At 41.8% G+C, this 16,298-nt stretch overlaps 2 protein-coding genes and 1 long non-coding RNA gene across 3 annotated transcripts; 1 reads left to right on the forward strand and 2 right to left on the reverse strand.

Moving 5' to 3' along the window:
- Window positions 1-3,947: 3,947 nt before the first annotated feature.
- On the reverse strand, window positions 3,948-10,138 carry LOC113466357. Its single transcript, XM_026821678.1, has 4 exons — window positions 10,133-10,138; window positions 9,857-10,030; window positions 4,861-5,338; window positions 3,948-4,030 (listed from the first exon to the last, which is right to left on the reverse strand). The coding sequence occupies exons 1-4, from the start codon at window positions 10,136-10,138 to the stop codon at window positions 3,948-3,950; spliced, it is 741 nt and encodes a 246-aa protein (XP_026677479.1).
- LOC103506687 (uncharacterized protein KIAA0232-like) lies at window positions 10,120-15,985 on the reverse strand. Its single transcript, XM_026821672.1, has 7 exons — window positions 15,798-15,985; window positions 15,316-15,492; window positions 12,470-12,628; window positions 11,848-12,002; window positions 11,464-11,504; window positions 10,988-11,152; window positions 10,120-10,343 (listed from the first exon to the last, which is right to left on the reverse strand). The coding sequence occupies exons 2-7, from the start codon at window positions 15,481-15,483 to the stop codon at window positions 10,150-10,152; spliced, it is 882 nt and encodes a 293-aa protein (XP_026677473.1). The 5' UTR covers window positions 15,484-15,492; window positions 15,798-15,985; the 3' UTR covers window positions 10,120-10,149.
- Window positions 13,563-14,010, forward strand: LOC113466354. The gene is made up of 2 exons (XR_003390778.1): window positions 13,563-13,686; window positions 13,809-14,010. It is a non-coding gene; the product is annotated as an uncharacterized LOC113466354 (long non-coding RNA).
- Window positions 15,986-16,298: the final 313 nt, after the last annotated feature.

The raw sequence follows: 16,298 nt of genomic DNA on the forward strand, positions 1-16,298 counted from the left end.
AGGTATGGTGTTAGGTAGGTATCTTTTTTTGAAATCCAAAAGTTCAAAGAAGGTAAGGGGAAAGGAAGGAGCAAAATGAATGATAAAAGTTGCCACCTAAAGAGATGCGGTAGAAGGAGACATGTCATTTTTTAGGCCTTTTTGTTGGTCCCATTTTCAAATTAATATCTATTCTCTAGATCTAGAATCTCATTTCTCTATATTAATTAATCATATGTACATCCATCATACACAAGTTTATTCAAATTCGACCTATTATGTACTAGAAAAAATCTTGCTCATTATTCAATTTACGTTTGTCCTGTTAATTGTTCATACCGCATCCCTTCAATAAGGCACAGTAGGGGACAAATTACATTTTTGTACAATGGAAAAATTAAACCTTAGCTTAAGACATTGGGGTCGCGAGGAACACTCCTACAAATTTTGTATACAAAAGTATCTGTTGAGACACAGATGAAATTTGCTGCACTCATAAGGGAAACATGCTTCATCATTTTCGTTACTGCACTAACACTGACTCTTTTCATCACTTGTTGATTTCTTTTCATCAGTTCCTTGGTCTATTTCATCATTTGCTGTTCAAATTAAATTGATCCCAAGGCATGTGATGTTTTCCTTTGATTTATTCCTTAATCACTTACTGATGCAATCTATTGCATTACTTGCTGAGGTATTATGTCAGTTCCTTGTCCTCTTGCTTTATCACTTATTCCATCACTTCTCTGACGTGTTTTATCAGTTCCCTGGTCTATTTCATAACTTGTTTTGCTGTTTTTCATTGCTCCACCCATCTATTTCATCACTTGCTGACGTGTTTCGTCAATTTCTTGTTCTATTTCGTCACTTGCTAACGCGTTTCATCAATTCCTCGGTCTATTCCATCACTTGTTTGTCCTATTTCATCACTTACTGACGTCTTTCATCACTTGTCTCGTTTCATCACTTGCCGTTTCATTTTTGCCTTCACTCGGACATGTTTTGGGACAAATTACATTTTTGTACAATGGAAAAATCAAACCTTAGCGTAAGACATTAGGGCGCGAGGAACACTCGTACAAATTTTGTATACAAAAGTATCTGTTGAGACACAGATGAAATTTGCTGCACTCATAAGGGAAACAGGCTTTATCATTTTAATCACAACACTGACTCTTTTCATCACTTGTTGATTTCTTTTCATCAGTTCCTTGGTCTATTTCATCACTTGCTGTTCAAATTAAATTGATCCCAAGGGCAAGGGAAACCTAGACCCTTGACAAATGGAGTGTGCTTGAAGAGATGTGACGTGTTCCTTTGATTTATTCCTTAATCACTTACTGATGCAATCTATTGCATTACTTGCTGAGGTATTATGTCAGTTCCCTGTTCTCTTGCTTTATCTCCTATTCCATCACTTCCCTGACGTGTTTTATCAGTTCCCTGGTCTATTTCACAACTTGTTTTGCTGTTTCATTGCTCCGCCCATCTATTTCATCACTTGCTGTCGTGTTTCGTCAATTTCTTGTTCTATTTCGTCACTTGCTAACGAGTTTCATCAATTCCTCGGTCTATTCCATCACTTGATTGTCCTATTTCATCACTTACTGACGTCTTTCATCACTCGTCTCGTTTCATCACTTGCCGTTTCATTTTTGCCTTCACTCGGACGTAGGGCCGTCGCCTCAGAGCAACTTGTTTTGCTGTTTCCTTGCTCCGCCCATCTATTTCATCACTTGCTGACGTGTTTCGTCAATTTCTTGTTCTATTTCGTCACTTGCTAGCGCGTTTCATCAATTCCTCGGTCTATTCCATCACTTGTTTGTCCTATTTCATCACTTACTGACGTCTTTCATCACTTGCCGTTTCATTTTTGCCTTCACTCGGACGTAGGGCCGTCGCCTCAGAGCGTGATAGACTGCTGGAAAAAGCTGACCTCACTCTTAATGCAGGGGAACGTGCTGAGGGCTCCCAGGAACTGACTGGCAGAGTGACGCCTGGGGGGAAATGTCAAAACACATCACGTTTAGTTGTCGAACGAAGAGAATTTTTAGTTTCGTGTTGACCAAGGGAAGTATTATAGGTACCTTACATGATCATTAGTAATATCATTACTAATGATGGAATTCCGGATTTTCTGATTTTTCATCATCATTATTTGGAAATAATGACATTACTAATGATTGTGTAAGGTACCTATTAAATCTAGGAGACGTAGGTAGTACTTCCCTTGGTCAACACGAGAACAACAAACTATTTGCAATCAAAATACATTTTTTTTTGTTTTTGTCATTAATTTTTGTGGTAAAGCAAAGAGCTTCTTCACAACTTTTGTGGAAACCACAGCATTATACTAGGTGCCTCCTTTACCTACTATTCATTTTTCCACTAGTATCATAATTTTACCCTGGTAATGCCGCCAATGGTCGCTACTCGATTAAAGTAGCTAAGTAGCTAGGTACTCAATTGTCCTCACGAGGTTTAGTGCACCCCCAAGCACAGAACCGAAAAAAACTTCGACCCTGCCGTGCATCGAACCCGGCGGGGTTTTACATTTTTTCGTCAATTTTTTGGGGGGGGGGGGGGCCCAACGAAATCCAAAAGTTCAGAGAAGGTAAGGGGAAAGGAAGGAGCAAAATGAATGATAAAAGTTCTGTTGTGACCTAAAGAGATGCGGTAGAAGGAGAGATGTCATTTTTTAGGCCTTTTTGTTGGTCCCATTTTCAAATTAATATCGGTATGGTGTTAGGTAGGTATCTTTTTTTTTGAAATCCAAAAGTCCAAAGAATGTAAGGGGAAAGGAAGGAGCAAAATGAATGATAAAAGTTCTGTTGCGACCTAAAGAGATGCGGTAGAAGGAGAGATGTCATTTTTTAGGCCTTTTTGTTGGTCCCATTTTCAAATTAATATCTATTCTCTAGATCTAGAATCTCATTTCTCTATAATAATCAATCATATGTATGTACATCCATCATACACAAGTTTATTCAAATTCGACCTGTTATGTACTAGAAAAAATCTTGCTCATTATTCAATTTACGTTTGTCCTGTTAATTGTTCATACCGCATCCCTTCAATAAGGCACAGTATATTAACATAATGAAAAATATTGAACTACATAGGGAAATGGGAACGGAGGGGAGGAACAACTGTAAGAGGAGGGAAAATAAGGTATAATTCACAGCCTGAAAAAAAAAAGTATCTAATGCAAGTCAAAAATTCCTTACATATCAGAAAAAAGGATGAGATATATATATATATATTTTTTTTGAAGAGGTTTGACAGAGGGAACTGTAGCTGCTATGGTCTTATCGTCCCGAAATCGAAGAGAGAAGGAAGACAGGATAGGAGAAAGCCAGCCGTTCCGAGAACGAACATTATCCCATCAGGATAAAATCCGCCCCGGGCGGGAATCGAACCCGCAGCCCAGCGCTTACAAGGCAGACGCACTACCAACTAAGCTAACTAACTTTTAAAAGTGCGATAATAAGTTGTAATAATATCCACTTAATAGTTGTGAGATAATGTTACGTATAGGTGAGATAATAAAACGAAAACTATTTCTAAAAGGAGTAAAAACCCTGGAACCGCTTTCAATCCAGAAAGATTAGTGAATATTTGTCCCAGCCAGATTTCGAACTCAGCACCTCAGAGTCCAGATTTATCAATGGGACAGAAATGAGTCCGTGCCGAGGTCAACAGATTCTCTTCCCCGTGGACCGAAGGCTGGGAGAGGACGAGGAGACTCTGGGAGGGAAATGAAGAGGGGCCGGGTCTCGAACCCCGCACTACGGGCTGGAAGGCAGAGTCCAGAGTCAATGCTCTTGACCGATTGGACACAAAGGTGCAGGCTTATTCAAATGTCCTACGAGTTATTTTTCAAGTGGTCAATTATGTTTGCTCATTTTTAGGACGAAATTTGGACTTTAGCTGTCGGGTTGGACAGACTTTTCAAAATCCTACAGAGCTCAGGACAACACAAGATTCTGGCATCTGGCGGTATTAGCATTCAACAAGGCGAGGGACTGGATGCCACGCAGCGTGCTCAGAGCTGAGGGGTGGGCGGAAAATTAGAAATAAGTAAACCTATGTAACGTAGGGAGGAAAAGAGATTAGAAATTAGTACCCTATGTAACGTATTTAATTAGCATGGTCTCCGAATTAAGATAATGCATAGGCATATGGACAAATATGTGTGCATATGCTACCAGTCTATGAAATGCCTAGCGTATAATGGTAATATAATATGTAATATAATATGATTTGCCTAGGCATTTCATGAAATACCTATTATTATCTAGATCTAGACCTAGACTATTCTAGGCATTATATAAAATGCCCAAGTCCGTACCAGGCAAAGTATGAAAAGCTTTATATTACTCTATGAGGATCGAGTGAAAGAGCTCCTGACGCTCAACCTCTAGGTCGCGGGTTCGACTCCCGAGTGAACGAAATGTATTAAACATTATTAAAGCACCTCAACATAAAAGAAGAAAAAAACAAATGACTTACCTGTCTGCGTTTCCTCCTCCACTGACACCGGGGTCGGACTGCCCAGACACACGCCACTATCTATGTGTGCATATGTTACCGGCAATCTATGTAATACCGACATTATATCTATGTAATAGGTGCCTAGTTATTCTATAAAATACCTAGCGTTCTTAGGCAAAGTGTATACTGAAATCGATGGTAATATATGATTTGTCTAGGTATTTCATGAAATACCTAGACATTTACCTTTATATCACTCGATGTTCGAGTGAAAGAGCTCCTGACGTTGAACCTTTAGGTCGCGGGTTCGACTCCCGAGTGAACGAAATGTATTGAACATTATTAAAGCACCTCAACATAAAAAGAAGAAAAAAACAAATGACTTACCTGTCTGCGTTTCCTCCTCCACTGACACCGGGGTCGGACTGCCCAGACACACGCCACTATCATCCCCACCCTCCTCGCTACTCCCTCCTACACTCCATCCGCCCGTGTAGTCTACCTCCGACCAAATAGACGTGGTCAGATTCGTACCACACGGGATGAAACCCGACGACCCGGTCGACGAAGTGCTGAGCGGGGCAATCGAGGATCTTGGCGGGAGAGAGAACGTGAGTCCCGCCGATGAAGTGCTCAGTGTGCTGAGCGGGGCGAGCGAGGATCTCGCCGGGAGATAGGTGTTCAGCCCGGCCGATGAAGTGCTGAGTGCGGCGAGGGATCTTGGCGGGAGAGAGCTCGTGAGTCCCGGTAACGAAGGAAGGCTGTGGGCTGGATCGGGAGCCCAGCGCTCGGTCCCCTCCCACAGGTCCTTGGTACCGTCTACCTTCTCCATGAGCGAAGCGAGAGAGTCTTTCGGCTCTTCCACCTGGGGGGAGGAAAAAATTAAGTTTAATTAGATGCTATTTCTTATAGAGAAGTTTCCATTTATTTAATTAAATTTTATCGAATATTCGATTCGTTTCTCGGTTACACAAGTTCAATTAGATGCTATTTCTTATAGAGAAGTTTCCATTTATTTAATTAAATTTTATCGAATATTCGATTCGTTTTTCGGTTACAAATATTTCAAATTTTACTTCGGTATTACTTCCTGGTGTTCTCGTGTTGACCCAGCACCTAAATTAAATTTTTATCTGCTTAGCTATGAACTATCTTTTCAGCCCTACGTCGCGTAGCAGCGAAAGTACATGGGAATTTCAAACTCAAGCCGCATAACGGCAGCTTTTATCTTACCTCGACAAAGAGTTTCCTCTTCACACTCAGACTGGGTTCCATCATCTTGCTCACGTCACTAGCAAAGGAAGATAAAAATGAATAGCTAAGAGGCAGAGTGGACGAAGTCCAAAAAAGAGTTTTGAGATAAATCAAGTCAAAGTTTAGGACTAGTTAAGTTTAAATAGAGATAGCCATTTTGCTCTCATTTCAATACAACACTAAAGTGAAGTTCGCAACCAATATGAAAAGTAGATCTTTTCACGCTCTTTCCAAGGATATAGATAACTCAGAAAGTGGATTTTTGGACTTAGTCCGCTCTGCTTTTTACCCATTCAAATACACTGCAAGACTTCGAGACAGTCTTTCTCTCATTTCTTAAACTTTCTTTCTGTTCTTAGCTTCTCTCTTTCTTCCAATCAGGATGCCATTAGAACTCACCTTTTACCCAATCATATACACTGCAAGAATTCGAGACAGTCTTTCTCTCATTTCTTAAACTTTCTTTCTGTTCTTAGCTTCTCTCTTTCTTCCAATCAGGATGCCATTAGAACTCACCTGGGAAGTAGAAATCCTCCAATCGGTCACCACAGCCGACCGACACTCTGCGCTGTTGACCCTTGCACTCCTCGAGTCCCAGAGGCTCCGTCTGCACTCCCTTGTCTCTAGCGTGGACGCGGAACTTGGGCTTGAAAGAACACTCCCCGCTGTTGACCCTTGCACTCCTCGAGTCCCAGAGGCTCCGTCTGCACTCCCTTGTCTCTAGCGTGGACGCGGAACTTGGGCTTGAAAGGGTCGCACAGATTGTAGCACTCTGTGTTGAGGCCGTTGGCTTTGAACTCCATGTAGACACCAGAGTCCCAGTTCAGCGTACCATCCACTCCTGTGAAAACCAAAAGAGATATTTGTTTACATAGTTGTTATCTAATGCTTGTCAACGGTCGTCTATCGATGTGCACTGAAATTGTACACACTGCCTCGAGAACAAAGATTCACCTCGTCGCCGTCCATCGACGCATCGACGACAGTCAACTGTGGACACAGCTGTAGGTAGGTCTTTGTGTCTCTAAACCCTATTCTGTTTATTTTTAGAGGAGGTTTAACAGAAAGAACTGTAACTACTGAGGTCTTATTGTCCCGAAATCGAAGAGAGAAGGGCAGGATAGAGAAACCCAGCCGTTCCGAGAACGAACCTTATCCCTTCAGGATAAAATCCGCCCCGAATCGAACCTGCGGCCTATCGCTAATAAGACAGACGCGCTACCAAGCAAGCCAACTAGGCTGGCTAAAGTAGGAATGAATATCTCACTTACCGACTTGATACTCAATCTCATCCAGCGTGCTCGCAATGCTGAACGTGGTTCCATTAGCATACCGCTCCCCTTCTCCTCCTCCTGCCTTGTAATGTGGCACTTTATCAATGGAATTTGAAAGGCGGGAACAAAATACTCAAGAAATCTGTTGGATTTCGTGAAACTTGTGATTCCGTGAAGCGCAACACTGATTTGTGTTTCGAAGGAAAATTTATTTGAAGAATTTACTTGAAGAGAGAACGGGGGGTTTGGAAAACATAAATGAAAAGGAAGCCGGGGGACGCGTCTTCCTTCGAGAAAATCTTCCGCTGAGGAAAGATGAGCGAGGGAAATTCTTGGAAAATTCCTGAGAAAATTTCCGTGGAAATGCTGAGAAATTTTCAGCTAACGAAGTTCGACGGAGTTGTCTTTCAATGAAGAGACTCGAGGGATTTGAAAATTTGAAAGGCGGGAACAAAATACTCAAGAAGTCTGTTGGATTTCGTGAAACTTGTGATTCCGTGAAGCGCAACACTGATTTGTGTTTCGAAGGAAAATTTATTTGAAGAATTTACTTGACGGATTTTTCTGCACAAAAACAGACGTGAAAAAATCGTAGAAAGATTCAACTTTTGGGAGGATTGACCGTAGATAAGGTCAAAGGGTAACTGATAATTCGAAGAGACGATGAGGGGAAAGTTGCTTTGTTTTTGAGTTGATGTCGTTGGGTTGATTTTGAGGAGCTTGTGACGGGGTGGCGGGGGGATTTCAGTTGCTAGCAAAACGTCTTGTCAGAACAGAGAACCGTAGATAAGGTCAAAGGGTAGCTGATAATTCGAAGAGACGATGAGGGGCAAGTTGCTTTGTTTTTGGGTTGATGTCGTTGGGTTGATTTTGAGGAGCTTGTGACGGGGTGGCGGGGGGATTTCAGTTGCTAGCAAAACGTCTTGTCAGAACAGAGAGGTGAGCTGAGGCATGTGACTACCATCCCATAGTACCCTGCAATCAGACAAGAGAGAGGAAGAGGCCATTGATAATTCGATCTACTCTGCAGGTCAAAAAATGTACAATGCATTTTGATACACTCGGTAAAGCGAAGTAAAAAACACGTTGGAAAATCAGGGTACTATTTATTGATAAAGGACATGTTTATTGCTTGAAGAATACGGTATGTTGAATGATTGAATCACGAAAACGCGAAGATACAAACATACAAGAATGGGGGGAATGATTAATTAGTGGAAAAATTTACATTTTACAGACATTTTACAAAAAATCCATGATGTGGTTCTTGAGATATTTTGTAAACAAACGGACGGATAAGTTGAAAATCCGGCCTTTTTGGTATTTTACTCGTATTTTGCCTCTTTAAGTTTTTAAATACACTGCTATGTCTTGAGCTAGGAGTTTGAGAGGACAAGGATTTTACTAGTCTTTCCCAGACATGTAAAAATATTCCTTGTCTTCTATGAGGGGACCTGATAAAATCAACTCAGGTTTGATTCGGCATGATTTTTCGTACCGGGCAGTCGAACCCCATAACTCTGGGTCGGAGAGTCAATGCTCTTAACCACTCGACCAAGAGACATTTCTTAGGAATTAGTACCTTATACCGATATTAACAAGCCAAGATTTTTGTAAAAAAAAGGAAATTTATCTGAAAAGCTTTTGGGTTTACCGACTAGGTAACATATTGTCAATTTTTCATTTCAATCATTTTCTCCAAACACAAGACACATCGAGCAGGTCTAAAATCGTGAATATAATGGGAATTTTTCGTCAAAAAATGTCCCACAAAAAAAGTCAAAATTCCACATAAGGAAATCTTCCGAGGGAATATTCTCAGGATTGGTAAATGAGAAAAAAATCCCTTTGTTCAAGGGGATTATTCCCTTCAAAAAATCGAAATTTTCGAATCACACAAAAATTCAAAACACATTGGGTTTTCGTTGGTCAAACGAAGTTCGATACAATGTGTGCTAGAAATTCGAGAATAAGATTTTAATTTTGTTAACAGGAGAAAAAACTCAATTCTGGCAACTTACATCTAAGTGAGGGCAAAAAAGGATCTGTGTTTGTTAACAGGAGGAAAAACTCAATTCTGGCAACTTACATCTAAGTGAGGGCAAAAAAGGATCTGTGATGAAAATATTTTGGGACAAATTACATTTTTGTACAATGGAAAAATTAAACCTTAGCTTAACACATTAGGGTCGCGAGGAACACTCCTACAAATTTTGTATACAAAAGTATATGTTGAGACACAGATGAAATTTGCTGCACTCATAAGGGAAACATGATTCATCATTTTCGTTACTGCACCACTGACTCTTTTCATCACTTGTTGATTTCTTTTCATCAGTTCCTTGGTCTATTTCATCACTTGCTGTTCAAATTAAATTGATCCCAAGGGCAAGGTAAACCTAGACCCTTGACAAATGGAGTGTGCCTGAGGGCATGTGATGTGTTCCTTTGATTTATTCCTTAATCACTTACTGATGCACTATTGCATTACTTGCTGAGGTATTATGTCAGTTCCCTGTCCTCTTGCTTTATCACTTATTCCATCACTTCTCTGACGTGTTTTATCACTCGGTTACAAACATTTCAAATTTTACTTCGGGATTACTTCCTGGAGTTCTCGTGTTGACCCAGCACCTAAATGAGAAGTATTGTATTTCTTATCGCCCATCCGATGACGGACATACTACGATACAGAGCACACGATTCTAATGTAGCTGTGTAAATAAAACGGCAGTGAAACAATTATATTTTTATCTGCTTAGCTATGAACTATCTTTTCAGCCCTACGTCGCGTAGCACCGAAAGTACATGGGAATTTCAAACTCAAGCCCGCATAACGGCAGCTTTTATCTTACCTCGACAAAGAGTTTCCTCTTCACACTCAGACTGGGTTCCATCATCTTGCTCACGTCACTAGCTGATTTCACGTCTGCTGGTTTCACGTCCGCTGATTTCACGTCTTGATTGTCCTGCTGGTTTTCCTTGTCCTGGTGTTTGTCTTCTCCGCTAGATTTCGCTAGTAGACTATCCTTAACGTGAAACAATTAAATTTTTATCGGCTTAGCCATGAACTATCTTTTCAGCCCTACGTCGCGTAGCACCGAAAGTACATGGGAATTTCAAACTCAAGCCCGCATAACGGCAGCTTTTATCTTACCTCGACAAAGAGTTTCCTCTTCACACTCAGACTGGGTTCCATCATCTTGCTCACGTCACTAGCTGATTTCACGTCTGCTGGTTTCACGTCCGCTGATTTCACGTCTTGATTGTCCTGCTGGTTTTCCTTGTCCTGGTGTTTGTCTTCTCCGCTAGATTTCGCTAGTAGACTATCCTTAACTTCTTCTGTGGAGTGTAAAATTCGATTCGATTAGGTTAAAGATTCGAGTGCCCATATGCAATCTAGGTACGTATTTAGATTTGCTATGAAAGCCTACAAATCTGAGACCTCATTTTTTCCAAGAGGTTTGATAGAGGGAACTGTAACTGCTAAGGTCTTATCGTACCGAAAGCAAAGAGAGAAGGAAGACATGATAGGATAAAGCCAATCGGTCCGAGAACGAACCTCATTTGTTCAGGATAAAATCCAGCCCGGGCGAGAATAGAACCCGCGACCTAGCGCTTACAAGTCTACTGCTATGTAACCTACTTATGAACCCATGCTTTAACTGTGTCAAATAGAACAAATTACTAACTGCTAAGGTCTTATCGTCCCGAAAGCAAAGAGAGAAGGAAGACATGATAGGATAAAGCCAGTCGGTCCGAGAACGAACCTCATTTGTTCAGGATAAAATCCAGCCCGGGCGAGAATAGAACCCGCGACCTAGTGCTTACAAGTCTACTGCTATGTAACCTACTTATGAACCTATGATTTAACTGTGTCAAATAGAACAAATTACAAAGTAATTAAAAACCTTCTTACCTTGTCCACTAAGCTTTTCACTTTTCTCGTCAGGAACAAATTACAAAGTAATTAAAAACCTTCTTACCTTGTCCACTAAGCTTTTCACTTTTCTCGTCAGAGGGCGTAACCGGAGAATTCTTGATCTTTTCTTCTTTTAGCGGTAGATTCTGTGAGCTCAGTAGACTGCGGTGTTTGCCGTTCCAAGGGGAAGTGGTGCAACAGGCGAGGAGGAGAGCAGCTGATGACGGGTTAAATCATTACATACGCGTGCACTTCCCTAAGGTATGTATGGGTGTACGGGGAACAGAAGATTATGTATAGGCGTAGGCTTTGTTTGCATATCTTATTGCCAATTGACATAATATTTTACTTTTAAATAATTATACAAATATAATTCTATCTCACTTCTTGTCAACATATAAACACCAGGTGTTCTATAACTTCTATGATTAAAATAAAATAAAACTATAAAATAATATCCAATAATCTTATTTAATGCAGATAGGAGTTGCATAAATGCCAAATTCCTAAATAAAACATTTTGAAAAAAAGATGACGGGTGTTGAGGGTTCGAGCCCAGGGCCGGGAATGCATCGTAGTATCTGCGAAACGAGAAGGAGGAATGTTTAGTAAAGGGCGGGGAAAATACGAATCCAGGGGAAATATTTAATGAAGGGCGCGAAAAATAAGAATCTAGAATCTGTTTCGGTAGAGCGAGTTTCAAGAGCTTTCACAGAGGGAACTGTAACTGTTGAGGTCTTATCGTCCCGAAATCTTTTTTTTTTTTTCTTCTTCTTTAAATAAGTTTCAGGAAACTCTAACAACGGAGGCCTTAGATTAGGATAAAGTCCGCCTTGGGCGGGAATCGAACCCGCGACAACCTAGCGCTAACAAGGCAGGCGCGCTACACTCTAAGCCAGGATGGCAGGGTTCATAGGTTCATACTTCTGAGCCAGATCTACAAGGCCGGACTCCACAGACACATTGTTGAGCGACTGGGCCGCGGGCAGAGTTGCGTCCTTTTCGTCGTTGCTACGGTAACGGGTTTCGTTGCTAGGGACGCTCGTGCTCTTCTCGTTGCTATGGATACGATCGCACAGTTCGTCCACCAAAGTCTCGATGCCGGCCTTTGTCTCGGAGACAGACCGCAGAGTTTCGATGACAGAGGCGCGAATGAGCTTGTGCGAGTCGACACCGCGTGTGTGATGTCTCGAATGATAGTGGTGCGAGGAGCTCTTCTTGTTCAGACGCTTGAGTTCCTGAAACGAGGAAATAAAAAGGAATTTTAAATGTGTTAAGCATACATGCTTGTCACAAATGTCGTTCCCTGCTTAATGGCACTACGCTAAATTTTATGACTTGACTTGGACTCGAACCAACAACCTCCAGATCCGAAGTCCACCGCGTTAACCACTGCACCAGTGAGATTGGTACGAGGAAACAATAAGTTTAATAGGGGTGTCGTGAATGATGATGATTGACAGTGGAAGCGTTTTAAGATTTGACACAACATAAAAATGAAACGAAGACACAGTGGTTTTTTCTTGCTATGGATACGATCGCACAGTTCGTCCACCAAAGTCTCGATGCCGGCCTTTGTCTCGGAGACAGACCGCAGAGTTTCGATGACAGAGGCGCGAATGAGCTTGTGCGAGTCGACACCGCGTGTGTGATGTCTCGAATGATAGTGGTGCGAGGAGCTCTTCTTGTTCAGACGCTTGAGTTCCTGAAACGAGGAAATAATAAAAAGGAAGGAATTTTAAATGTGTTAAGCATACATGCTTGTCACAAATGTCGTTCCCTGCTTAATGGCACTACGCTAAATTTTATGACTTGACTTTTGTACCATTAGAGAGTTTTTGCAACCAGAGATCAGCGTCCAGTTAACAGAACTCTTTGACGTTATTTGACGGAAACTCGTTTCAGCACATGTGTGCAGAAATGAGTTTTCGCCCAATAACGTTTAAGAGTTTAACTAACGGGAGGGACGCTAATTTTGGTTGCAAAAACTCTCTACATAAATAAATACTTATGAAAATTAGAAAAATGTCGTCTTAATAATCACTAGCATTCTGCATACAAGAAGTTAGTACTAGTATTTAATTTACAAGTACCGTCTAGGGCTGAATAAATTTACATGAAGATACGGTAAACCTGCGGAAGTCGAGTTTGAAGCGACATGAAGCTGTATCCAATCCACACATAGTCGATACCGACGATCGACGAGGTGAATCTATACGTATGGTTTCAGTCGACGTCGGTCGACGGCGTCAGGACACGGCTTAAAACAGTTAGTAAAAAAAATCCTTCACTCACATTGGTGTATATTGCAAAAACTCTCTACATAAATAAATACTCATGAAAATTAGAAAAATGTCGTCTTAATAATCACGAGTTAACGCGTAACATTCTGCATACAAGAAGTTAGCACTAGTATTTAATTTACAAGTACCGTCTAGGGCTGAATAAATTTACATGAAGATACGGTAAACCTGCGGAAGTCGAGTTTGAAGCGACGTAAAGCTGTATCCAATCCACACATAGTCGACACCGACGATCGACGAGGTGAATCTATAGGTATGGTTTCAGTCGACGTCGGTCGACGGCGTCAGGACACGGCTTAAAACAGTTAGTAAAAAAAATCCTTCACTCACATTGGTGTATAATCCAGCCGGCGCGGTCGTGGGTATCTCGCCGGAGCCCAGCGTGTCTCCCCAGCCTGGTTTGCTCAGCTCCCCGTAATCATGGGACGGGGTAGGCCATCCATCCCCGGCCCGAGTGCCCGTGTTGGACCAAATAGAGAACGGGGGCCAGGCCACGGCCCACGCGTCTAGCAGGAGGGGCGATAGGGGAGAGCAAGGGCGTTTGGAACACGGGGGCTGGGGGTCGTCGTCGGGAGAGGGAAGGGATTGGACCAAATAGAGAACGGGGGCCAGGCCACAGCCCACGCGTCTAGCAGGAGGGGCGATAGGGGAGAGCAAGGGCGTTTGGAACACGGGGGCTGGGGGTCGTCGTCGGGAGAGGGAAGGGAGAGAGAGGTGTGCTGGGTCGCGGGGTCTTCTGCTTCCTCGAGCGAACGCATGATGTCGCGAGCGATGCTTTCTTCGCCTGTGGGAAAGGGGGATTCAATATAAGTTGTAAAAATCCTTTCGGAAACGAACTTTAAAGAGATATGGTTCGAACACCTTTTCTTCTATCCTATCCTCTTTCTCTCTTCCATTTCGGGACGATAAGACCTCAGCGGTTACAGTTCCGCCTATGAAATAAAATAAAATATTATCCTTCTCCAAACTAAGTGCTCACTTTGTATTAATTGAATTCAAAGGAAGATAAAATGAATGGCTAAGAGGCAGAGTGGACGAAGTCCAAAAAAAGAGTTTTGAGATAAATCAAGTCAAAGTTTAGGACTAGTTAAGTTTAAATAGAGATAGCCATTTTGCTGAGATTGGTACGAGGAAATAATTAGTTTAATAGGGGCACGGTTAGCCCAGTGGTAACGCGCTTGCTTGCCATGCCGAATGTACCGGGCTCGATTCCCACCATCGACAAAAAATTTTACTCAGTTTACGGTTGCAAATATTTCAACGGGTTACTTTCTGGTGTTCTCGTGTTGACCCAGCAGCCCAGCATGAATGGGAAGTATTGTGTCTCTTCTCTTCTCGCCTCTCTGATGAGAGACATACTACGGGATGGGCATGCTACGACTACGACATAGTCCATGCGTCTAATGTAGCAGTTTTTTTCATTGCTACGAAATAAAAACGATTATTTTCTTTTTGTCGCCCCCTAATACTCTCACTAAGTGACACTTAGTGTGATACCCTCTCGGGCACGGAGATCGATCATTACCTTGGAAGGCATGTCCAAATCTCATTGATTACCTTGGAAGGGATGTCCAAATCTCATTTATTACCTTGGAAGGGATGTCCAAATCTCATTTATTACCTTGGAAGGGATGTCCAAATCTCATTTATTACCTTGGAAGGGATGTCCAAATCGAGGAAGTCGTGATCGCCGACGTCGGTAGAATGGAACAAGGAGAGTATGTAGCGAGAGTAGACTCTGTCCAAGATGTCCAAATCTTATTTATTACCTTGGAAGGGATGTCCAAATCTTATTTATTACCTTGGAAGGGATGTCCAAATCTTATTTATTACCTTGGAAGGGATGTCCAAATCTCATTTCTTACCTTGGAAGGGATGTCCAAATCTCATTTATTACCTTGGAAGGAATGTCCAAATCTCATTTATTACCTTGGAAGGGATGTCCAAATCTCATTTATTACCTTGGAAGGGATGTCCAAATCTCATTTATTACCTTGGAAGGGATGTCCAAATCTCATTTATTACCTTGGAAGGGATGTCCAAATCTCATTTATTACCTTGGAAGGGATATCCAAATCTTATTTATTACCTTTGAAGGGATGTCCAAATCGAGGAAGTCGTGATCGCCGACGTCGGTAGAATGGAACAAGGAGAGTATGTAGCGAGAGTAGACTCTGTCCACACCGCGCGCCTCGAGCTGGGTATGAAGCCAAGATTCTATGGGTGAGGGAGCCGGAACCACTTGCAGATACTTCATATTATGTGCCTGCAATCAAATAAATAATAAAGATAAATAAATATGCATTTGAGTGAAAAAAAAAAACAAAAGCGGTCGAAATCTGACAAAATTAGGCCGAAACAAAGCCAACTGTTACTCCGATATCTCTTACCGTTTAGTCAGTAGAGCCGAACACCGTCAAAAATAAAAATAAATAATAATCTCTTCTAGGTGTGACCACATTAACAGCCACGAAAAAGTATCCTTCTACATCTCTCTATATGACCCACCGCAAATCCTACAGATCTCTATATGACCGAAAATCCTGAGAAAGTAAACAGTTGATATCTCACCTCAGCACATGGGGTCGTTGTCTAACATTGTCCAAAGAGAATTTGATCAGGGGTAGGTATGTGTTGCCAATTTTCGTTGATCAGGGGCGTGACGGGAGGGGGGGCAGTCCGGTATCTTCTTCACTTATTGCCGCATTTTGGTTTCGGTGCAGTTCGGTCCGGGGTGGGGGTTCAAAGGTTGTCTGGTCCGACAACCCAGATCGGAAGAGCGTCGTGTATGCAATCAGACAAGAGAGAGGAAGAGGCCATTAGTACAAACATTTTACAAATCCATGATGTGGTTCTTGAGATATTTTGTAAACAAACGGACGGATAAGTTGAAAATCCGGCCTTTTTGGTATTTTACTCGTATTTCAACGAACATTTTACAGCGAACAAAAAGAAGGGTTTTAATTTTAATGTTAAAAAATCCCTTCTAATAATTAGGATTATAAGATTTGTAAGGTATATGAATGCCCAAAATTCTAGACAATCCCCTTTTTCTGATGGAAATATTAATTG

The sequence above is a fragment of the Diaphorina citri genome, unplaced genomic scaffold (assembly GCF_000475195.1).
Source record: "Diaphorina citri unplaced genomic scaffold, Diaci psyllid genome assembly version 1.1 scaffold254, whole genome shotgun sequence".
NCBI classification, from domain to species: Eukaryota; Metazoa; Arthropoda; class Insecta; order Hemiptera; family Psyllidae; genus Diaphorina; species Diaphorina citri.

Coding starts and splice junctions, on each gene's coding strand:
- LOC113466357 (XM_026821678.1), bottom strand. Junction 5,339..9,856: donor AGAGGAAACTCTTTGTCGAG/GTAAGATAAAAG, acceptor TCCTCCCCCCAG/GTGGAAGAGCCGAAAGACTC. Junction 4,031..4,860: donor GGAGGAGGAAACGCAGACAG/GTAAGTCATTTG, acceptor CCCACCCCTCAG/CTCTGAGCACGCTGCGTGGC.
- LOC103506687 (XM_026821672.1), bottom strand. CDS start 15,483: ATGAAGTATCTGCAAGTGGTTCCGGCTCCCTCACCCATAGAATCTTGG. Junction 12,629..15,315: donor ATTTGGACATCCCTTCAAAG/GTAATAAATAAG, acceptor TCCTCGTTTCAG/GAACTCAAGCGTCTGAACAA. Junction 10,344..10,987: donor TGAAAAGCTTAGTGGACAAG/GTAAGAAGGTTT, acceptor TACACTCCACAG/AAGAAGTTAAGGATAGTCTA.